Below are 24,690 nucleotides of genomic sequence, written 5' to 3' on the forward strand. Positions count from 1 at the left end.
AATAGAATGGTTATAGTAGCTATTGCTTCCACCTTAGAAGTGACGACGGTAATGAAAATATCATACCAATGTCTAGTCCAATACAACTCTTGTTTTTCTGTAGTTTGTATGGGCAGCCAAAAAAAAGTAGTAATAGAGACGAAAGAGAGTATGTATCACTTTAGCCTAAACATAGGTTTATTTGTAGAGCTAAGATAGTATTATAATTTAAAAATGACCTTAAGGAATCCTCAAAAGTTCTACAGTTTATTACTTGTAGCAAATAAAAGTAAATACTCAAACTTACTGTGAACCTACTTTTAGGCTGAAAAGCTAAGACACTGGATGTATTGTAGAATGGGAAATGGGCCGAGATGATGGCATAAATTTTCAATGGCATGCCCAAGCCATGAGTGCAGGTAGAAAGCCATGCTGAATCATTATCATTTTATTTGGGCAGAAATAACACCTTGCACCTTAGGTTTATAGCTAACATCACAAAGTCAGACTGATCAGAGATATGGCTGACATTGTATTCCGAGTGTGAGTCTGAGGACTCTATGATTATTTTAGAGAAATATATTCTACCTCTACAATGGAGTGTGTGTGAAACACTGTAAGACTAGAAGATGGAAACTTAGACTTTTACCCTTAAATAGAGATGGTTATTTTAAAAAGCTGGACCTTTAAGAAAACTGAATATCAACATTCAGTTGATATTAGATTGAAGTCAACAAATCACTCTGTGATATTTACAAATGTGAAATAAGCAGTTATAACTAAACTTTTGGTAAACAAGCTGCCTCATCACTATAGAAACATTTTTCTTGTTATTAATAGTATTGGTAAGGAAACAGTTGTATGAATAAAATATCCTTTTATGCTAAAATAATGTGTAAAATTGCCTACAGAAGCTGCTCTCCCATTACTTTGGCTCCTCCATAAAGAAGCTAGTCTAGAGACCTTTAAGTATGTTCTATTCTTTTCTCTGCCTTCATCAACTTCTGTTAACACACAACCAGCCAGGTGCCTTTCTGCTATAAATTAAGGTGTAGTAGGTAGTCTTGGGGTCCAGCTTAGTCAGTTTTCCCTACTCTTAAAATTTGATGCAGGCTTGATGTAGGCTTAATTTCACAGCTGCACTCAATGTTCCACTTACACACATGAATAACTTAATTCTTTGAATAGCTGCTTACAATATCCATCATGAAAACTTAAAAAATATATTGAGAAAACCCCCAAAACCATGTAGAATACATTTTGTACTTTTTGTTTATCCACTAGTTTTGTGGTCTATTCTTACTAATCATTGCTATTATTGGTTGCAAAGTGAATGAAAATAACGGCCCACAATATTCCACATGATTTATGAAAGGTTGAGAAAGGATATATGAAAACTGAGAACACCCACCCCCACCCCAAACACATTTTGGCTACTTTGCATGTCAATACTGAAGTTCACCTTTCACACCCAAAACTGCTCTGCCCCTTTCCATTTGGAACATGTAAAATTTATGACCTCTAACCTCTAATCATTAGTGGTCTAATGAATTATGTTAACCCTTCTAAAGTCAATACAGGTATAACTCTCCTATTTCATGAAGTACAAATGTGGTCTAGAATAGCACTGGTCTATAGTGCTGCGATGTAAATTTCATGATGTAAATGTTTTGCATCTACACTGTCCAATAGGGTAGTCACTAGCCACATGGAGCTATCAAACTTTTCAAATCTGACTTGTGTGACTAAGGGACTGAATTTTTAATTGTATTTAATTTTAGTTAATTTAAAATTAAATAGCCACACATATTGCATTAGCACAGGTCTAGCAGACCCTTCAAACATCCCGGTAAGTGTTAGAACTGGAAGGTCCATGATGGGCAATCCAGGAATCTTAAATTCTCAGCATTATGTTTCTAAACCTCTATCATTCCTTCAGTATGAATTTTTCCAGAAGTTTCACATTTTCAAAAAATAAAACCCAAACCAACCAAATTCTTTAGGCTGCTTTTCTGTATGAATCATCTTTTTGCAAAGAGGTGTAAGACTGATTTTATTGCCAACTCTGCCCCCTCTTTTACAGACAGAACTCAGTGATTAGATTCTACATTTATTTAGGTTATTCTCCTAAAAAACCTGGTTTCCATACTGCAAATAAATGGCAGGAACTTTTCCACTAGATATCCCAGACAGCACAAATGTTCTTCCAAAAGTGGAGACTGGAACCCCAGCCCCCTCACATTGCCTGCCGCATCTGTTTATGCTTACAGAAGTGACATCCACTTTGTAGACAGAGAATGCCAATTTCTTGGGAAAGGACCCAGAATTTGGTGACGCTTGAAGAAAAAGAAAAAAAAAAAACCTCACTGTTTAAAATAAAAAAAATATATAGAATTGAGTAGCTACAAAATTCCTTTAAAATTGAAAGATTTTGCTCCAAGAGTGTGTAGATTCTGTGTACAGGCGTGCCTGGGTTTGTATTCAGCCATAATTATTTACTAGCTAATAAAGTTGTGGGTAAGTTACAACACCTAAACCTGGGTTTTCCTATCTGTGAAATTGGGATAATAATAGTTCTGTTCGGGAAATTAGTGAAAGACTTTGAAATGAGCAAAAGATTACCTACTGCTTGTCCTTTCAGTGGAATGCCAGATATTATTGCCAGGGCTCCAGTGTTGTGATTCTACAGTAGTCTGCAACTTTCACTGACTTTCACTAGTCCATTTTACTACTCAGTAAACTGTAGAAATTTATGATAATGTAGTGATTCTTATCTATAGAAATGCAAGTTTATTTTGTTCCTTAGAACAATTGGTTACCGCCCTGTAAAACAGATAATTCTAAACATTATATTCCAGTGCCCTGAAGAATATTAAGCAGCTTTGTCTGTTTCCTCATTGCCTATATGTCTGTTCTTCACCTTCTCATTTGAATGGGTTTGCAATTATCTTGCTGATTCCCGCCCTAATTAAAGAGTCAAGTAAAATTTTTGACCCGTGTTCATTTTATAGCTCTCTGAGAGTCATGTTGTTATCTTCTTAAAAAGTTATTAAGAGTTTCTGTCCCATTGGCTTTTGGAGAGGATTGGTTTAAAGGTCTGTATTGACACGACAAGTTTTATATTTTGCAGTAAGGCTGTAACACTTCCGGTATTTTTGGGTGGGAGAAGGAGTTGTGAGCATTTATAAAAGGGCGCGGGGGAGGGGTGGGGCTGAAAAACGCTTCCCAGTCAGTGAAGTCAGAAGGTTTCCTCTTTCCTTTCCTTTCAGCAATGGGACCTTAAGGCCAAGATGAGTAGTTGGCCAGACTCACTTTTCTTAGGTGTAGGCCACGCCACACTTGGGCCTAACTAAGTCTTGGCCTCTCGGGCAGAGGAGTGGCCCGGGTTTGGTGTGCCCTGGGGTCACGGAGTTAACTGCAGACTACCTGGGGCCTCGGCAGCGGGCAGCCCAAGAACCCATTTCCCGAACAAACAGCCACCTGAACGGGAAGGTGGCCTTGCCCCAGGCCGGAGAGGCCCCTAGCCCACGGCCAGGGGGGTGGGGCGGCCTCGCCTCGGGCCGGTGCTTTTCGCCCTTCCTTGGCCGCCAGAGGCTCCCTCTCTCTCCCTCTCCTGGGATTTTGCTGCCGGGCTCCCTCTCTCTGCGGCCCTAGAGTTAATCCCATCGGCCGAGGTGAGGCACCTGTTACCCCCGGCCTTCCTCACCCCTGCGGCCTCTCCTCCATGACACCCCGGCCTCCCCGGCCGGCCAGACGGCCCGGCGCGGTGACCGCACGTGGGCCAAGCCCCCTCCCCGACCGGCACCCCTCGCCCCAGGCCGGCCCGAGTGTGAGGGCGCGCCCGTGCCCGGGCCGCCGCCCGCCCGCAGTGGCGTTGGGGGGCGCACCGCGCCTCCCGGGGCCGCCCGGCGCGGACCGGGCGCGCGTGGGGGCCGGAGCGCGACGGGAAGCGGCAGTGGCGGCCGCCTCCCGCGCTGCGCCGTGCGGAGCAGGCGGAAGGGCAGCCAGCGGGCCGGCGCCCCGCCGAACCGCCGCGGCCACCGTGGGGCGGGCGGGGGGCGCCTGCGAGGAGGGGGTGGGAGCCGCGGCGGCCCGACCCTCCCGCCCGCGGCGCTCGCGCTCGGGTAAGGGGGAGGCTGTGCGCGGGGCGAGGAGTTGGGGAGGGTGGAGACGAGGAGAAAAATCGGCATGTACAAAGGCTGAGTTGCAGGCTGGGGGTGGGGGTGGGTTGTGGTTGCAGGAGCGATAGGTTGAAGATCGGAGGCATTATCAGTGGGATCTATTGTTTCCCGGCACATTGAGAGGAAAAACAAAGGGATTTATTATGATTACCCTGTAATTTTTTTCCTCTCCTTCTTTTTTTTTTTAAATGTGGCCAGGGAGCTCGTCTCTCCCGGTGCCACACTGGGATCCGCCTGGCAGCCGCCGGGAGCCGCAGCCAATGTGTTAGGACTTCAGGTGCTTCTTGGCACAAAGCTAGACTGCGACCTCCTACCATAGCGTTTGGCGTCACCTGCTCTCCCGGCCCTGCCCCAGGGCCGAGGGATTGCGTCCCGAACCAGGCTTGGGAATCGGCTGCCTCTCAAGTTGGTGTTATTTATGTTTGTCTTTTGTGAGGGCAGGTTTTGAATCCCCTGGCAGCCCCATCGCCCCCGCCTCCGCCCCCTCGGGCTCGAATTGGCGGGGGAGGGAATGGGGTGCGTGTGCAGGGGAGAGGGGAGGGTGTTTATAGCTTTAAAAAAAAATGTCAGGGGTAAAAAGAGATTGTCGATGCTTTACAAAAAAAAAGAAAAAAAAAAACCAGGCACCACACTCTGAAGCCTTTCTTGTTTGTCTGCATGGGCCATGCATGCGTGCTGGGCCAGGAGCCGAGTTTGGAGACGGTTTAAGTTAAAAGTGTGTGCTTCCTCAGCTGATTGTGCGTGAGGGTGATGTGGCTCTGTCTAATATCAAAACAAAACAGAAACAAAATGAAAAATCTTTAGTACTGCATGGTCTGCTCCTTAGCATATCTTGAAGTATTCATTGCTGGCATATTGATATAAAATCCAGCTGGGGGCTAAAGGATACCAGCAAGCATGCATTGCGTTAGGTTTAGAGCTTGTAGTAAGTTAGAGTCAAGAAAGAATAAACAAATCAGGGCTATGAAAAGAGGTGTCACGGTATATTTGCTTTCTGATCCTCACATTCTTATGCATTTATTCCCGTGATAGTCTACATCCCACTCCATCATTAATAATATCCACTGTCAGGAAACTTCCAAATATTTGAGATAACTGAACTTACAGTGAAACTTACAGCCATTCAAGAACTTTTTTCTCTTTGTTTTGGTCTAAAATTGCACTAGTGTTGCTTTGGAGGTGCTGTAGATGAGAATATTGTGCCAGAAAAAGAGAAAAAAGTGTCTGTAGCCATGTTTTGGAGTCTGTAAACATAGATTCCAAACTTTTGATTATACTTAGAATAAATTTTACCTGATTGTGTAGAATCCCAAATTAAGTTGATTTTCTCGACAGTTTTATGATTTATTAAAAATCAACGAACTGCTGGTTTCTTTAAAGGGCACTTAACAAAAGCAACAAAAACTTGGGCTATAGTATTGCTTTCATATGTACTTATGTGTAACTTGTATTTGCGAATGAATGTGTGTGTGTGTGTGTGTGTGTGTGTGTGTGTGATTTTGGTAGGGATTCCCAATGAAACTTTTTTGTTACCTAAGACCAATCAGAATGATAACTTTTAACTACTTGACTTTTAACTTCCTATTTCAATAAGTAATTTACTGTTTGACATGTGGCTTGGAAAATAAAGTATATATTAATTGACTAAACAAATTCAAATAAGTAAATGAATTCAGAAATTCATTCTTTTCTGTTACAGATGAACCTCTAATCTTGCTTTGAAAAAGGCATTTTGTGTAACTCTTGACTGTGAATAATTTCCTAATACACCTGTTGGGACAGTTACTGACAGAGTATACCATTTGAGAGGTACTTTTCTTGACCAAATACTGGTGATTAGAGAAGAGAGGTATTTTTGTTTTTTGGTTTTTTTTTTTCTCTGATCATTATGAACATTGGCTTTTCACTTCTGAAGTAAAAATGTTGAAAGCCGAGTCTTCAGGTGAACGAACCACTCTCAGAAGTGCCTCTCCTCACAGGAATGCATATAGAACTGAGTTCCAGGCACTGAAAAGTACCTTTGACAAGCCCAAGTCAGATGGGGAACAAAAAACAAAAGAAGGTGAGAGTTCCCAGCAGAGCAGGGGGAGGAAATATGGCTCTAATGTCAACAGAATTAAAAATCTATTTATGCAGATGGGTATGGAACCCAATGAAAATGCTGCAGTCATTGCCAAAACAAGGGGGAAAGGTGTACATTCCTCTCCTCAGAGGAAAATGAAGCCCAAAGAATTTCTGGAAAAAACAGATGGCTCTGTTGTTAAGTTGGAGTCTTCTGTTTCTGAACGAATTAGTAGATTTGACACAATGTACGATGGCCCTTCATATTCTAAGTTCACTGAGACTCGGAAGATGTTTGAGAGAAGTGTGCATGAGTCAGGACAAAACATCCGCTATTCCCCAAAAAAGGAGAAAGCTGGGGGGAGTGAACCTCAGGATGAGTGGGTTGGTTCCAAGTCCAATAGAGGCAGCACTGATTCCTTGGACAGCCTCAGCTCCCGGACTGAGGCTGTCTCCCCAACAGTGAGTCAACTGAGTGCAGTATTTGAGAGCACTGATTCCCCCAGTGCCATCATTTCTGAGAAGGCTGAGAACAGTGAATACTCAGTGACTGGGCATTATCCCTTGAATTTACCATCTGTTACTGTTACAAATCTTGATACCTTTGGCCACCTTAAGGATTCTAATTCTTGGGCTCCTTCAAACAAACAAGATGTTGATACAGAGGATGCTCAGAAGAGTCACACTACTCCAGTGCTAGAAGTGGCTTCTAAAAGTAGCTCTCTAGCTCTGATACCCAGTGAAGAGAACCAGCAGAGCAAGGAAGCCGAAGACTCCACATCTAACCAGGAGACTCCTGGCAGAAGTGACATTACCGAAGAACCTTGTGCTGAAAATAAGACAATGTCAAGATACAGAATCCCCTCACCAAAAAACAAACCTTTAGAAGATGCTGAAGCTAATTTGGCAGCACAGCAACAGCAGAGAAGATTTGCAGGTGGTGATTTCCCCTCTCCTGATGCTTCTGCATCCAGTTATGGAAGAGAAACACCTGAAGATTCAAGTAATTTTGAGAGTTCCCATGTGTATATGCACAGTGACTATAATGTGTATAGGGTGAGATCCAGGTATAAATCAGACTGGGGAGGGACAGGCACTGAGGAGGAAGACAGTGATGAGAATTCTTACCATCAGCCTGCTATGGAGTACTCGGAAATCGGTGGGTTGTCAGAAGAAGATGACATCCCAGAAAATAGGAAAATTAAGTTTAGTAGTTCTCCTATTAAGGTAAGTATGTTTTCTTAGTTTGTTTTCTTGAGGTTATGTTTAGTGTGGAGACCTAACTGTATGCAGAATAGATTTGACAACTACTAGAAGTTTATGTAAGGAATTCAAGATTTTTGATGCACACCTGTTGTCAGGTGATTTTAAAAGTTTGGAGTTTGAGAGATATCAAATGCTTTATAATGGCATAAACCAGTAATATTAAAGTTGAACAAGTCTGGGGATTGTGAGATACATTCCAATGGATTGGAGTATGAATAATGTGAAAAATCAGGAGTGTCAGTTTGAAATATAGTTACTTTAACTAATTTTTCCTAAATTACCTATGAATAATAGTATTTTATGTATCTCTACATTGTAAGATATGAAGTATAATGTATAATGGGAGAGTTATGATAACCTTGAAATAATGCTCTTTACTTACTTGCTTAAAAAATCTAAGTTATTCCTTACTTAACTGTAAGTGGATTGTGAGGAATGCTGTTGGGACTTTGGTACTGCTACTTGGTGGTAAAAACTTGATTTGTGGAAATATATTAGCTGACAAATACTTTGAAAAGCTTTGACTGTAAACAGCTTTGAGTTCAAAATTATTTAGCTTTAAAATGAAATTTTGCGAAAGCAAATAAAATTGATTTGCCATTCATGGATTTATTTTTACCTTTTAAAAACTGGATAAATGCCAGTTGAATTCAGATGCTCTATTCTAATGATTTCACTTAGTTAACATTTGGTATAGAAGAATAGCACAAAGTACATCTGCGGTGGGTGGTGGAACATTATTAGCTTTATTAGCTGGTAATGGCAATAGGGGCAGGGGGTGGTTGGTTGAGTATCAGAATCTCCTGGAGTGCTTTTTCAAAGCCCACCAGCTCAGTCCTAAGATTCTGTCATGCTGTCCTTGGGGAATCTGGAGGGTTATGGTGGCAGAATGTATAGTTTGAAACCATCTTTAGGGGCTTCTAGCTTACACAGTATGTATGTAAGATAGATTTGGAATTTGATGCCATATTTTTGTAAATTTTCCCCTCAAAATCTAAAATCACTGTCTATTGTCATTTCCAGCTTATGAACTCCCAAGTAAGGCTGCAAGATGCATAATTTACATAGAAAATTCAAAGGGAAATCTGACATGCTTTAGTTATGAAATACTATTTTGCAATTAAGTTATAATCTATGAAATTATTTACAGGTGTTAGCAGGCAAACCTTCATTATATTAGTGTAAGGCAGAAGTTCTGAATCAGAATGGGCCATGGCAAGTTAAATTGTGTTTAAAAGCAACTAGAGATATGAATCTAGTTGGAAAGTGAGCTAAGTTTCTTTGCAGTGCTTTACCACCTTGCTTTATTATTCTTTCTCCTTCCCATCTTCCTTCCCTACTCCTAAACCCCAACTCTAGGCACTGTCTTGAAAGGTGCCTTTCCCCCAGGCATATTCAGAGAGCTCCTAAATTTCACTATTCCTGTCCCCTTTGAATATCATCTTTCTGTCCTTTAGGAAGAAAGCAATAAAATAACATTATTTCACATTGAGCAAGGCAGGAATAACTGAAATGGACTCTTCAAGGAGTTTGTTAAACCCAGAGACTGACTTTTTAATGGGGGGATAACAGCTTCTGAAAATTTATCAAGTAGAGCACCACCCACTCAACCAAATTGGACACCAGTCTTGTATTTGGGTCCTGTGCTGCATAAAACATAACTGCGCAATAGTAGGTTTAATAGGTTTTAAAGGACTTGTCATTGAATTATCTCTGTTTATATGTGAACAAACCAGCTTTTTGGGTGTGATGTTTTGAAATTCAAGTGATTTTTGCTACTATTGTTTATAACAATAAGCATTTTGCCTCTTAATTTTCATATAATAAAGAGACTGAATTTCCTATAGCAAAGAGTGAAAATAAATTACCTACATTTAAGTTTAACACATTTCATCAAGAATTTAGATCAAGCATAAGATTTGTGAAACAAAGATAATGTATTGCTTTTTATTGGGCAGTTAACAGGACTAGTTGGAGTGGATTAAGTTTGGAAACAGAAGATTCATTCTTAGCCCTTTGTAATAAATAAGACAATTACTCTTTCTCGATGCTTCCATTGTTTAACATGCAAGTGGATTCACTTGGAAAATTTGAGAGCTGCTTTCTACTGGTGGGGGTGGTGGTAGTGTTTAGGTTATTCTCCAATTAAGATTTTGTGCCTCAGAGGGTGTTAATACCTAATTAAACTCAATAAGTATTTACTGAAGGCTTATCATGTGTGTTCTCTCATGCTGTTAGCTGTAGAAAACACAAAAATCTATAAGGTTACCCCTTTCCTCTGAGCTTGTAGAGTCAATTCTTAAACATACTGTATTTAAAACTCATAAACACAGTGTAAAAAATTATGCCAAAATGTCTAATGTCCTAGGAATCCTTAATGGTACTTGTCTGTACTAAATGCATAGTGTGAAAGGGATTTGATAGGTTATTTGGAAAGGAATACACACAACCATTCCCTGTGTTTCTTTATTCTTTTCATGAAGCTTTATTTATGGAATGGGAAGTTATGATACCCAACCTAATTTTTTTCCTTTGAAATTTAAACATACTTCCTCTTTCAGAAGCAATAGGGAACATATTCCTTACAGAAATGATTTTTAGAACTTTTACATTCTTTTCCTGATAGTCTCACTTTATTTTCTACTAGTTTAAATATTCCCAGCATCTTTAATCTTTTGTTGTAGATCTTGTTTATGATCTTTTGCATATGTGATACTGTCCTCAGTGTCTAGTTCAGTTCTTCTTATTGATGTTTTAAATAGATATTTCCCTAAACTGTCTTAAATATGGACCTAGAAAAACTTCAAAATGGTGGTTGATCTTTCCTGCGTAGCATATTTCTTGTACTTGTTAGTGACTTAAAAAATGGTTGGGTTGTATTGTTCATAAGCAGTATAACTCTCCTATGTTTCATGGATCAGTTGTTTATAGTGGCTAGGTTGATATGGAACCTAGAGTCATGGAATACTAGAATGGGATTAATAATAGAAAATATAAAATTCTGACTTTGAGATACAGAATGGGAGAATATTACGAACCATGCTAATTTGAGATGTAGAATTATGTCTTTATTCTCTGGAATTTCTCAAAACCAAGGGGTTGAATTAAATTTTTCTCAGATAAATCAAGGATAGAGAGGGTGACATTGGTCATTTGTTCTGTTAAGAACATTTGCTGAGTCCCTAATATGTGTCAGGAAAAAAATGGGAATATAACAAATACATAAAATAACTGGAGCTGACCAAGTCAGGAACTGCTGGTAGGTGGGAAGTGTACAGCCTATTAAGGAACCTTCTTAGGCTGTTTTGGTCAACTCTGCTCTTTGATGGCCTTTCTAAGGTCACTGCAGTCTCATTAGGGAAGTCATAACCCTTGCTCTGTTTCTGGTAGCCTTATGTCCTTTGGGTTGGTATTATTGAAACAGCATATCTAAAAAAAGAGATTTTCCTAGCTTCCAGCAAGGAGATTGCAGAGTTAATGTCGAGGTGTATTGTGCTATACTTTGTTTTCTCAAACTGTATGGAGCTTTACAGGATTATAGTTCAAAGAATCAGCAAGGGCAGCAATACTTCTTTAAACCTTACATGATAGTTGTTGACAATATATCTCCTGTATTCTTTCCCCCTTTTCAGGCTCCCAGTTATTGTCAGGGAGCACATGAAGCCTTTTGTTAAGGATAGTGTTCTGAGGATAGTTCTTCTGAGATCTGACTTTTTGTCTTGGAGGAGGCTTTTCTTTCTTTATAACAGTTTTGTCAGTGCATCTTAAAACTTTAATATGCATATAAACCACTTGGGGACTTTGTTAATGTGTAGATTCAGATTCAGGAGTTATTCTGTCGGAAATTACCCTGATGCAGTGGTTAGCCTACAAGCTCATTGCCAGGCAGGCTGTCTCAGGTTGTGGGATAGAAGTGCTCAGTGACCAAATTAAAATGCTTGAACCACAGGATTTATTCAGTCAATTTAAAACACAAATCCAGAAACAAGAGAAAAGCTATGGAGTAAGTTAATGCACTTAATATAAGGTGCAAACAAGGCTGGAAGGAGCTTACTACCTGCATCCTGTCTCTATCTTTCATATCTGCCTTCCCCATAGATGATGTAATTTTGAGGACCAGAGATGATGTAATATTTGAGCCAAGACTCCATAGACTAATGAACTCCTCGGTCAAAGATGTACTTGCTCTATTGAAGAGATGTGACGCACTAGTACATCCGGGTATAGCTGTAGCTTTGCCAGTGTGCCTGCTGATGAGCATGAGACCATGCTAGGTGTCCTCAGTGAGTAGCTGATGGGGAGGGAACACAGCTGTCAGTCCAGAGGTGGCATAATGATGGCTTGGTCTTTTCATCCCTTTCTTTATAAATAACTTCATTTGTTTTTTTTGTTTGAGACAGGGTCTTGCAAAGTTCCCTAGGCTGGTCTTGAACTCCTGGCCTCGGGTGATCCCCCCATCTCGGCTTCCAAAGTGCTGGGATTACAGGCATGAACCACTGTGCCCAGGAATCAACCTCATTTGTTCCATCATAATTTCTATTTATTCTATTATTGTCATATTTTACAGGCTACTAACTTACTTTTTAACACATCTTTTGAACTCTGCCTTCTTTTCATCAGCTTGCATTGCCATTATCAGTACTTAACACAGCTTGTGAGTGTTGCCTCTAACTCATAAGCTGTTATTTACTATCTATGATTATCACTCCTTAGGAGTTTCTCTGTCCCATTTGTTTTCTTTACCTCTCTAACAGAAATTAATATTCTCAAATAATATAGCAAACTCACGTAACAGTAGATCTGGTGTGGGACCTGAGATTCTGCATTTTTAACAAGTTGTGCTGATGCTGCTGACCAACAGATTACTCTTTGGAATATGATTGAAGTACAATCTTGTGGCTTTTGAAAGGGGCTGTCCATAAAATGTTGGGGAACCTCATTTAATAAATCTGCTTTCCAGATGAGGCTGCTATAGCTGACTGGGTGGAATAATATTTTTTGAAGATGAAACAAGGTGTTATCTTATAAAATGCATGAGATACTGTGTTTCTGGATACCAAAGTAGATTATGATCCCTAATTCAAAAGGAGTTGGGGTCTTTAAAAAGTTACATCCTAGGTTCTTTGTGTGGTCTGAGTTTTTAATTATAAGAGGATGGGAGGGGGAGGTTCTTGCTAGACTCGGAAATTCTATTTCTTTCATTCTTTCGGAAGCCTAAATTAATAAACTTCTATAGAGAGTGTAAACATTATCATCTTATTTAACTTGCTTTTGCTTGGATAACTTTGTTGGTATAACATTTAAATTGGATTTCCTTTTAAATATTTATGTTTTATAACCTATGGTTCATAACCAGGTAAATGAAATATGTCAAATATTTTAATGTACTGTGTAAAATCAAATAGCGAATATTTATTGAATGAGCCTCTTTCCTAAAATCCGAGAGTGTATACTATACTCTCTTTTTTCCACTGAACAATCATCATTTAGTGTTTAAAAAGGAATTCTTTCTACAGCAAATTATTCCAAATGTCTGCTGGCATTTATTTGTAGTAGACAGATTTAAAGTTTCTTGCTTTTCAGATCATATGTAATATTTTGTCTTTCCTTCAAACTTCTTCACAAATAACATTAGTTGTTGGGTTCATGGACATTAAAGATGCCAAATTTAGAGGAAAATAACTTTCTCTTCTGTTATCTATACCTATCAGAAGTAATTTGATTTAAATCTCATCTGCATTAGATTTTTTTCTAACACTTTCTTCACCACTCAAAAAGAAAAGAGGCTTAGAAATTTCTGTAGAGAAATACAATTAGATGTAGGATAAATTTTGTATAAGCAGGACAAACATTGCTATATTGAATTCTGAAAATAATTTGTTAGTTTTTGTGCTGTTATCCAATGATGTTTTTTTCTTAATTTTCTGTGCTCTTTCATTTTGAAACTATTTTAATTTTGTTCTTTTGCTTCATTCCGTAATTATTATTCTGAAAAGAAAGAAAACTTTTCTAGTTATACTTTATAATTTTTCTTTCTGGTCACCTTTAAAATTTTCTCCTAGTTTTAATCTCTTCACTTTGGTTTGTGACATAGAAATATAAAGATGAAAAATACTTAAAGATAAACTAGTGTAATTTCCCAGTCACTTCAGGAAGCCCTTCAATAACATATTGTTGACAGATGATCTTTCAGCTTCTGCTTGAATAATTCTACTTATGGGGACTTTATTTCTTTGGAAGGTAAAAGGAACATCAGAAGGAGGGGTATGCTGGGGGGCACGCAGGTGTGCGTGCATATTCTTTTTATGTACTTAATTTTAATTTGCAATTTCTTACTGTGATAAGATTCAAATAACATAAAATTCACCATTTTAAAATGTACAATTCAGTGGTTTTCAGTATATTTACAGTGTTATGCAACTGTCACTTTTATCTAATTCTAGAACATTTCCATCATCCCAGAAAGAAACCCTGTGCCTGCTAGCAGTCATTCTCAATTCCCCTTTCTCCTCCACCCTCTGGCACACAGTCATCTACTTTCTGTCTCTATGGATTTGCCTCTTCTGGACATTTCATGTAAATGGAATCGGGGCATGCTTTTTAAAAGAAATATAGGAGACACAGTGAGTATGGTTTGGGTTATGTTAAATTTAAGATACCATGAGTATAGCAGGCTATGGGAAAGTCTAGAGAGCAAGAGCAAAAGAGTTTTCTTCTGGATGGTGATGTGGTCTAAAAGTTAAGTGGCAAGATGTGGGAGCAACAAATGTTGTCGGCCACAACTGTTCATGCAGTTTCATAGAGAGGAAGAAGACATGAAACAGAGGAGACAGCAGGATCCAAGAAGGGATGAGGAGATTTGTAACCGAGGAATAATAGGTTTATGTGGCTAAGAGGGTGATTGGAACAGCTTCCTTGCTTGGGATGCTGCGCTTCTGATAATGTAATCTAAAATTGCTATTGCTGCAGCATGAGTGTTTGATTCAGCATAGGGTTTCTTTAAAGGCACAAGTGGCACTGATGTTGATTTTCATCTTTACATTGGTCTTTTCTAGCATGAAAAGATCTTCGTCCTTTTCTAATGATTTGATGCTTATTTTTGTCCTACTGTTCTTACATTGTTGTTTTCATTATTCTTTTGTGCTGATTGGAATTGTTCATGAACAAACCTCTCTATTTTAAAAATTTTCCTTATTCTTCAATATTTCAATATAGATTTCATATGCTGACTTGTTATTATCCATACTATAATCATCTATAAGATGAGTGGTGGGAGGAAGGTATTTATTTAGCTTATTGTATATTGTCCTTGGAGGCATACTGTCTGTATTGCTATTTAATATTATTAACTGGTAATAACAATGGTAACACCAAGAGTTACTTGGTATTCTGTAAACTTGGACAAATCTCGTCTTGAGATTTCTTACTTGTAATTGAGGCTATCTTACTTATAATTTATCACTAAGGTCACTTCTCAGTTTTAACATCTTGAATTTTCTGATCTTTTAAACATATATTTGCTGTACCAAATTCATGAATATCTGTTATTATTTCAAAGAGCAAATTTTGGACATCGTTTGTTGAAGTATCAAAATGAATTTACATTAAATTGCTCTTTAGAATGTTATTTATGCTATAGATTATAGTCAAAAAAAATCTTTAAAATGACTAAAACATTAAGTCCAAGGAGTATATTTTTATAGAGTGGATTTTTTTAGGGCAACTTAACTTTTGAAAGTATGGGTTGAACTATATATTAAAACACCCTGCTGAGGAAACTAAGAATAAAGAAAGAAATGTTTTATAATATAGTTGCTGACATACTAATTGCTTCACTCACTTTTGCTCTGGAAATAGCTTCATAGCACAGTTCAACATGATTGAAATATTGATATTTTTTTGTATAATTCCCAATTTTCAGCCTAACTTGCTCTCTCTTATGCATCTATCCTTACAAAGAAGACAATGAAATATAAAGATATCTGGAAATTTTACATTTTAGGAGGACGAAAGTTTTGTTCTTTGCTTATTTAATCTATTTCATTGATATTTTAAAAATGTGTTTGTGGAATTAAAACTGTTCCCCATATATTTATGGGCAATGATAAGTGGTTGTAAATGAAACTGCTCCACAAACATAAGTTAGGTAACGAGTTTTGTGTGGGGAAAGCTAATCTGACAAATTATTTTCCATAGCAGTTGAAATATATTGGGCTAGACTGGAACATGTAGTGGTTGGCAAGGGTCAAAAAGGTGAGCAAAGTCATGACCATGAAGGTTTCTTTCCAGGAGTGACCAGTGAGAGGCTTCCAGAGTAGATATTTGGTGTTTCTTTCCTGATGCATTTGGACTGGCATGTGACCCTAAGAAACTGAGTGACTCTGGGCATTGAGTCTGTTATTGTATAGTGAGGCAGACTTGACTTTCCCTTTTTCTCCACCTCAGATTTCTCCTCCAAAAATTTCTTTTTACTTTGACTCCTCTTTTAAAAATATGTCAGGATAGAGCTTCATGGAGAGTAAATTTATACTGGAAAATTTTCCTAATTTTGAATATAAGAATTTTAAATAGTACTCAGAGTCAGAGATGCCTTTTCAGGCTTGCGAAAAGTTTTCTTTCCACAGCAGGTTTATTGTTAGTTTTTAAGATACATTTTTGAGTCAGTGTTATATTGATGGATTCTTTTACTAAGTACTTGTTTCAGATAAAAGAGATACAGAAAATTGCTTCATAAAGGAAGAAAAAGACATAAATTCATACTTTTCCTTATTAATCAACTGATATAATATGTATTTTTTTTTAAAGAACTCATTCCTCAGGGGGAAAGGCAAAACTTAATTTAGGATGTTTGAATGTCATCTTATCCAGCAATACCTAAAACGTGTTTATTTGTGTAGGTTTATCCTGTAGGTAGAATAATAAAATATAGTAATTTAAATTGTGCATCAGGGTATTATGTAACACTTATTATGTGCACTTAATATGTACACTTATTTCCTCTTAGAAATTTTAAGATTGAGCACTGAGCACTAAAACAAACAAACATGTAAACAAGTTTTATGAAAAATAAAGGCTTGACCAGAATGAAATTCTGTGATACAGTTGGGAATGTAGAACTCAAGAATAATAATATAAATCTGGTCTTCACTGACTTCTGATACATGTGCATAACACTAAGTTAGCATTAACTAATTTTTCTATGTTTTGTAGAGACAGTGCTCCCTATATTGCTCAGGCTGGTCTTGAACTCCTGGCCTCAAATGATCCTCTCTCCTCGGCCTCCAAAAGTGCTGGGATTATGGGAGAGAACCACCATGCCCGGCTGTTAAGTGCATGTTTTTTAACCCTTGGTAAAACTGATCCCACATTTGTGGCTAAGCTTATAAGTATTATTGGGGGAGTGGGGGAGCCCTTCCAATTGATTTTTTTTAATTTTATAAATTTTTTAACTTACCACTTCTTCCAGGACCAATTTATTTTAAATTATGAGTATAACATTTGTATAAACATGAGATATTTTCCTTGAGTTCAGCTAGCTATTGTGTATGCAATATCCTGATATGTTACCTAAAATATGCTTTTAAAAACTGGATATACTGGATTAGAAGTGAAACATATTGTAATGAGTAATACTAAAAATTATAAACATTTGCTTAAAGAAAGCCTAACAATTTTTCCATGTAAGATCATGTCTTTCTGATCTGTTAGATTATTGAACCTCAGCAGGCTTCCTCTCTGTGAAATTGAGAGAGTGGAGATTTCATGTTCAATATCTTGCCTACCTATAATCCTATGAAAAAACTTGCAAACCCTCAGTTAAAAACAGGATTTTGAGTTTTAGGCCTCCACAGAGTCCTTTTGAATATGTTTCCTGTTCCACAACACCAGCCAATATGTAGTTTCCTGTTGTTCCTCTCAACAAACATATTAGCTGAAAAGAGATTTATTTGATGTATGATTAGACTACATGGTAGTATATAATATTTTTAGTTAGAGTCAAAGGGTCACTTCCTCTCATGCATTGGATAGTTTTCCATCTTTGAAAAGCTTTGGTAGATAATGTAGTACATAAATGAGGAGAAACATATTTTTGTTGAGTGGAAGAGTTTTCTGAAATTAGAAGTATTGCTTCTGGTTTAATTAGAGCAGCTGATTAATTTTATAGTTTTAAGTAATTCTGACATTTTATGAGTTCTAGTGAAGTCCTAGTTAAATTGCCTTACTATATAATCTGATGTTGCATTATCATTTTTATTAGGTATACTTCAACCTTACTACAATGTGGCCAATGAATTCTATATTAATAGAATTAGTACATTATTGAATACTAAGTTCCTAGTAGTGATACTTAGATGATTGTATATAATTGTAAGGACTATTTAAAGAGAGGCAACATTAACAGTTAAAACATTTCACATTTTGACTTCTTTCTATAAAATGGTTATGCTGGGAAAAGACAATAGGAGTTCAAGAAAAAAATAATTTAACTGATTATGATTTTGACTGTTTATATAAATTTGTCTTCATAAATGATTTGAGGCAGTGTTATCTTTTTTAGTTAATTATGCATGCAATGAAGTTTGAGATGAGACTTGCGTTTTTCCACTGGAGATTATGATGCTTGTAGAATTTTTATATTGCTGGTTCCTTCTCTGAATAATGAGTTTTGTGAGTAGTACCTTTAATGAACTGGAGAGCTCTCAGGAAATTGCTCCATTTGCAGATGTAGTGATCAGAAGAGTTTTAGATGGAAGTCATTTGGTTTTGGCTCTTATTGTCTGATGAAATTCTTACCCTTAATCCGGAAAGGCAACCACTGATTATAAGTTCATCCATTAGAACCTTTAGAGTTTGTCCCTTTCACTAGAGGATGGTGGAAATAAACTAAGAATATTGATTTGAAATATTTCTGAAGGTGTCTTTTTTCCATGTCCTATATTTAATGTTTAGTTAGTGTATTAGTCAGGGTTCTCCAGAGAAACAGGACCAATAGTGTATATATATATATACAGGGAGAGATTTATTTTAAGAAATTTGCTCACACAATTATGGAGATCGGCAAGTCAAAAATCTGCAGGGTGGGCTACAGGTTGGAGACCCAGGGGAGAGCTGGTGTTGCATTTAAGTATAAAAGTATTCGGCTGGGGAATTTCTTCTTGCTCAGGGGAAGTCAATCTATTGTTCTATTTAGGTCTTCACCTGATTGGATGAGGCCCACCCACATTATAGGAGGAAATGAGTTTCACTCAAAGTTAACTGATTTAAATGTTAATCTCATTTAAAAACACCCTTACAGAAACATCCATAATAATGTTTGACCAACTATCTGGGCACCGTGGTCCAGCTAAGTTGACACATAAAGTTAACCATCATAGTCAGGTTTTCTTATTTGGTTGCACCCTCTGAAGCTGTTTCAGGGAGAAAACTCATTTTTTTTTTTCTCTCCACATATCTGAGTAGGGGAGCTGGTTCTTCTGTTTCTCTCATTCTCAGAAAACCTGCTGAAGGGGCAGTTCTCCTCTTAGGGGCACTATGTTGTAGTGGAAGATCATATGGTTTGGAATTGACTGATCTGGGTTCAAATCCTGCTGACATATAATCTTCTTAAGAAAGTTTGTTTAAACTTTGAGGGCAGAGACTTTGTTTTATGATTGTGTCTCCAGGACTGTCATACTGCCTGGCACATAGTAGGTACACAATCCATGTTAATGACCTTTGATATCTATCACCTGGACTCCTTTGCCTTTCTATTTCCCCCCAGCCCCCATCTGAAGGTCCAAGTTGGGATGATGGTAATAATATTTGTATAAGGATAATGCTTGATGTTTTATTTATAGGGAAAAATCCTTCAAGTTAGCAGCTATAAATGAAGGCTGAATGATTCCATTACAGATTGTAATCTTTTCTAGCCACTGCTCTGGTGTGCTGAAGCTGTTGTGCTCTCTTTCATTTGGGAAATCTCAATCTATTGCCCTGTAAGGGTAATGACAGTTCATAAGTAACCAGAAACAGTCATTAAAGTATGGTTGTGTGAGATATGGCTGTGGAGGTTGAAAGGGGAGAGTATTCATTTTGCCTTAACTTCATTTCTGCTTTGAGTGATCACCCAAGCTTATAATTAGTTGCGGGAGAATCTAAAACTTGAGCTACATCAGAAGGTTGTAAAGCCACTTACTTAGAAATTGCAATAACTTGCCACAACTTTGGTAACTTGGGTATGTGAGTATATCTATATACTTATGATGAAAATTATTCAAAATTTAATTAAAGAAGGTAATTGAATTATTTCTTACCATTTAGTCCCTTTCTCCCCCTTTTATTTCCTGACTTGTTTACTAAAATGTGGTTTCTTTTGTTCTTTTCAGTCATTAGAGGGGAATTACTTTTTTGGGTCATATCTGTCCCCCTACTTCCTTAATATTGATTTTAGAAATAAGCTTGGTTTTAATTCCAGAGCTCAGTTATAATTTTGTAATTATTTTGGTTGTTGGTTGCCTCAATCTCTAAACAAGCTCTTGCTGAGTATGACTTTTGTTTATCCAGAAAACAGTTTTTCATTTTTCTCAGTGACTTGTAATTAGTAATAAACTGCCTGGGAACAAATAATCCAGGGTCTTGAAATCATATTTTTTTGTCTGTATGTTTCCTCCATGAATTACATTATCTGGAAGATGTCTGACAGTTGTTATTAGGCTGAAATGTGAAATGGCTTTGCTTGTTTATGCAAATTTGTTTACATAAAAACAAATTTTCCCTAGGCAGAAATAGCTTTTAATGGCATCGTAAGGAAGAGCACAGTGGAACTGTTTTCTGCATTTTTCTTTTTAAATATAAAACAACTTTTGGGGGTTTATGTTTATTTCTGAAGATATACAAAAAAATTGTTTTGTAAAAAGCATGATATAAACGTGGTAGAAGAATCTTAGTTTTCTGGACCCTTGATAGTATCCTCTTTATTTGAAAATAAAACTATGAAAGTTACTGTTTTTCAATTTTTAAAATGAATGTAATAAAAGCCCCTTTTAGAAGGATGTTGGTTAGGATATATGAGTTAATATGAAAGTTCATTGTGTTATGTGAATGAATTGAGCCAGTATGTCAGATATGATTTAAATTACTGCTATTTTTCATTTTGAGATTAATATGATTATAACATTCTGTAATTATGTATAGGCATTAATCAAGCCTGATAAATTACCTATTCAGGTGTTTAGAAATAACTGGTTATGTTACAGCTATTTAGAGAAGCATTGTCTTCTAAATTGATTGATAATCAGTTAATGAACATTATTGAATATGCTTAAAATGTGTTGAGCTTTGGGCTCTGCTATGTGGATATCAAGATAAATAAGACAAACCTTTTCTCCTCAAGACTATAGTCTTTCGAAGGAGATAGAGAATAAAACATTTATAGGACAGTTTGATACACAGTGCTGTGATACAAGTGTATACATAGGGTGACCATGTATAATTTATTGTCCAAACTGTTGAGAAATTAGTCTGATTATTATTACTATTTTTTAAAATAAGGACATAGACCATTGCTTAGTATTTTATCATGCAATGTCTAGGGGACCATAGAATTGTCAAAATGGGGATACTTTTTGAGATGAAAGGGGATGCTGTTAATACAGACACTGGGGCTTCAGGCATAACCTAGGACTGACCCAGTGAAGCCAGTGCACCATGGTCACCATAGGTAGAACAGTTTGCAGTGGTGCTCCTGAGCAGGGGATCATCAGAGAGGGCTTCGTAAAGGAAGTGGTGGTGAAATGAAAGCTTTAAAGATGAATAAGGAAGTGGGAAATGCTAAGCTAAGGGAAAAGTGTGTTTGAGAAAACTAAAAGTAAATCAGAACAATTGGAGGAATAGTAGGTGTGTATGTGTGTATTTGTAGTATAAGGGTATATTAATAGCCAGGTGGCAGCTCAAAGAGAGACTTGTATACAAAGGGGTTGGAAATTAAATGAAAACTATGGGGAGTCATTGAAGAACTTTACAGGCTAGCTGACTTTATCATTTTGCCGTTTATCTCCCTCCTATATGTGGGCGGCTATGGAAGGTTGGAGGAAATCTATCGGTTCTCCATTCTTTTTCTATCGATTGTTTCAGTAAACATTTATCCTAGGAGATTTCAACTGACTTCTATTTAACAAACTTGCTGGATTAACCCATGTCTTCCATTTGCTGGGTAGAACATACTGACTGATGTCCATCTGAACAATTCAGGCTCACAGACTATTCTTTAGTATGCCCTCACTACTCCTCTCACTAAAGGGAGTTGTAGGCTAACTAGGAGTTGGTTGTGTACATTCCTAAACCCGTTTTTGCCCACTTTATTTGTCTAAGTGTGTATTTTATTATTATATAAATTGATGAAACGAGTGTGAAAAGAAAGATTTTTTCTATAAAAATGTAAAATTGAATTCTTTGGAAAGATCCCCTAAAGATGTCACTTAAAAGTCTTGTTAAATTAGATGAGGTTGACATAGATAACTGAACCTTTTTCAACAAATATCTATAAAGATTTACCACTCCAGTTATTTTGTAAGTATAATCAAGTTTTTGCTCCACTTTAAAGAAAACCAAACTGGTTATCATAACCAGTAAGTTATGCAAGAAAAACAATGCCAAAAATATTGTTGAATGAATGTACTTCTAGGTGTCTTATGTTAATGTAAACCTGTTCAAATATATTAATACATCAGTTTTTATGATTTCCCCAACTTTGACTGCATTTTTCAATTATCTGACAAATTCTTACTCCAAATTGCTTCTCCTAAGAGAGCATTTTCTTGTAAAGAGTGTCTGCTTTAAGCTAGGCATATGCTAATCACCTAAATTACATATTAGAACATATCCTCTGTTTAGGAGCCTGAATTCCTGTGGGAGAGATGGACATATAAGGCAACAGTTGTAATGTAGTGAGAATAGCACTGCGATAGAGGTATGCTCAGGACTTGGTGAGTATGTGGAAAGGGCCCTTTGGTTCTGGAGACAAGTTCAGGGAAGCTTCTAGGAGGAGACAAAACTCTGAGTTTTGAAAGTTTAGTAAGTGTTAGCAGAGACAGAGACAAGTGTGCAACATAGTTGGAGGCACAGAACAGAGGTCTTTTGCAGACCTAAAACTAGTTTAATATTGCTGGAACATGGTAAGGCAAGGGCAGTCCAGAAGGTTCCTTTGCACTAGGCTTAGGAGTTTGCACAATTTCTTGAAACTTTGTCAGTTGTTGGAGGGGGTTTTGAGCATGCAAAGGCTTGGTTGGAGTTGTGTATTAGAAAGACCACTCTGATGGAGTGTGGGAGATGGATTGAAGAGACAGGTGTGGGGTGGGTATGCAGTAGTCCACGTGAACAGGGATAAGACTGATAAATGCTTGTAAGAATGGGGGTCAAGACAGGCAAAGGGCAAGCTGGGGCAAGCTGGATTAGGCAGAAGATGATGAGAAGTACTATTTTGTATGCAATTAACTTTTAAGTGCAAAAATCTCCTACTCTCCCCACAAAGGATCTTTCCTAGTACTTGGTGTATAACAGATGCTCAGCAAATGAGAGATAGTGTAGGAATTTGCTAGACATGAAGGGGGAGTTGTTTGTCTTTGATCCAACAGTTGCAAAGTAGAATGGATGCACTAATGAGGGTCTTCGAGCCAAGGTTGTGGGTCTGAGTGGTAGGTCCAGCTATCTGTCACTGGGGTACTGTGAGGAAAGGGAAGATGAGAACAAGGTGTAAGACATAGAGTGTTGGGAGGCAGCATGATGAGGCAGACGCACATTTTGGAGGAATAGAGTTTAAGAAATAGTGCTTCAGAAAAAGTTCGCAAGAAGGTAAGATGAGAACAGTTTTAAGAAGTATAAAAGGTTAACAACCTTGCTGATGGCTTAGTAGGTGAAGTAAGGAAATTTGAGGAAAGCTGGTGGTATTCATGGATTGAGACGGGGGGAAAGAATACTTTTGAGTCTGGAAGAGGAAGGGAGATAAAGAGATTTAAAGATACTGACTTACATTTATTTCTGGTAAAGTAGGTTAGCACTACTGGGGCATCTAAAATATGTAGTAGTAACTCGGGGTTGTGCACAAGGTTAGGGTGAATTTGGAGTCAGAGATCAGGTCCTAAAAGAACCAGTGTTGTGCTTAGCTGTCAGTCTTGCAGGTTAAGCTAAGACTGTAATGTATCCACACAAAATAGATGTGCAGATTGTTACCTCATGCAGAATTATTTTGCATGGCCAGCTGGAAGATTTTCTCTTTCATTTGCAGATTTTTCCAGCTGTTTTTTTGCTCTATGTAGTAGTGGGTCTATAATGATCCTAAACAAAATCTCCAGAGAAATATACATGAATGTTCTTTATCAGCGGTAGAATGAAATAATTACTCTTTCAATCTTAATTTATGTTTAAAAAATAAATGCTCATCAGTAAGATATTTTGTTTGTTTTCTTTTCTGGAGGCATGGTGAGCTTCAGATGGTATTGCTGTATTCCTAACTTTTATGATCCATTGATTTCGAGCAATAGGCTTGACAGGTCATTGTACATTAAAATCTCTTTCCTATTGGCCCAATGCATACAGTGAGATTTTGTTCCTGGAAATAGATATCACATTATAAAAATACTAAAATTAGTCTTGAAAATGAATAAAGAGAACATACAATGTATGTTTATGCAAATACTAGGTATACTAATCAACATAATAATGTAAATGTTCCTTTCAGGGATTTTTTTCTGCATGAATAAAATTAACAGTGGGTTCTTAAAATATCATTTCTGAATGTACCTCTGAAAGTGTTTGGATGGTAAATGCAAGGAGTGGCTGTTTCCATGGCTGTGTCTTCACTGACCTGGCTGTTGGCATTTACTTTCCTGGAGGTAAGTGTTGGAGCAGTCTGTAGCCAGTTGAAAGACAAGTTTAGTTTTCTTTGCTGTTCTGTAAGATAAACTGGCAAATGTTTGTGATTGAGCCTTTCTACCTCAGGGGTGGCCAGAAATAAATCTATTTGACCTTTTTTAGAAAGACTGGATTATGATTATTTTTAAAAACAAATTAGTACTTACCAGCTAAAAGTTGCTTTGGCTTTTGTGGTATTTACTTTGCTTTATGATTTTGTAAAATTGTGTCAAAACGATGGAATTGGTACCAACTCCGTATTTGAATTCTCTAAAATGAAGATGCTAGTTTAGTCTTTAGTGTAATCTTTAGTCCT

At 37.4% G+C, this 24,690-nt stretch overlaps 1 protein-coding gene across 1 annotated transcript in view; it reads left to right on the forward strand.

Annotated features, from left to right (window-relative positions):
- The first annotated feature begins 3,587 nt into the window (after nt 1-3,587).
- Nucleotides 3,588-24,690, forward strand: part of LOC123646979 (neurabin-1-like) — a 180,004-nt gene continuing 158,901 nt past the window's right edge. Inside the window, exons 1-2 of the mRNA XM_045564150.1 lie at nt 3,588-3,653; nt 5,860-7,448. Coding sequence (XP_045420106.1) covers nt 6,081-7,448 — 1,368 coding nt within the window. The 5' untranslated portion in view covers nt 3,588-3,653; nt 5,860-6,080. The remainder of the gene's footprint in view (nt 3,654-5,859; nt 7,449-24,690) is intronic.

The sequence above is a fragment of the Lemur catta genome, chromosome 11 (genome assembly GCF_020740605.2).
Source record: "Lemur catta isolate mLemCat1 chromosome 11, mLemCat1.pri, whole genome shotgun sequence".
In the NCBI taxonomy this organism is placed as follows: domain Eukaryota; kingdom Metazoa; phylum Chordata; class Mammalia; order Primates; family Lemuridae; genus Lemur; species Lemur catta.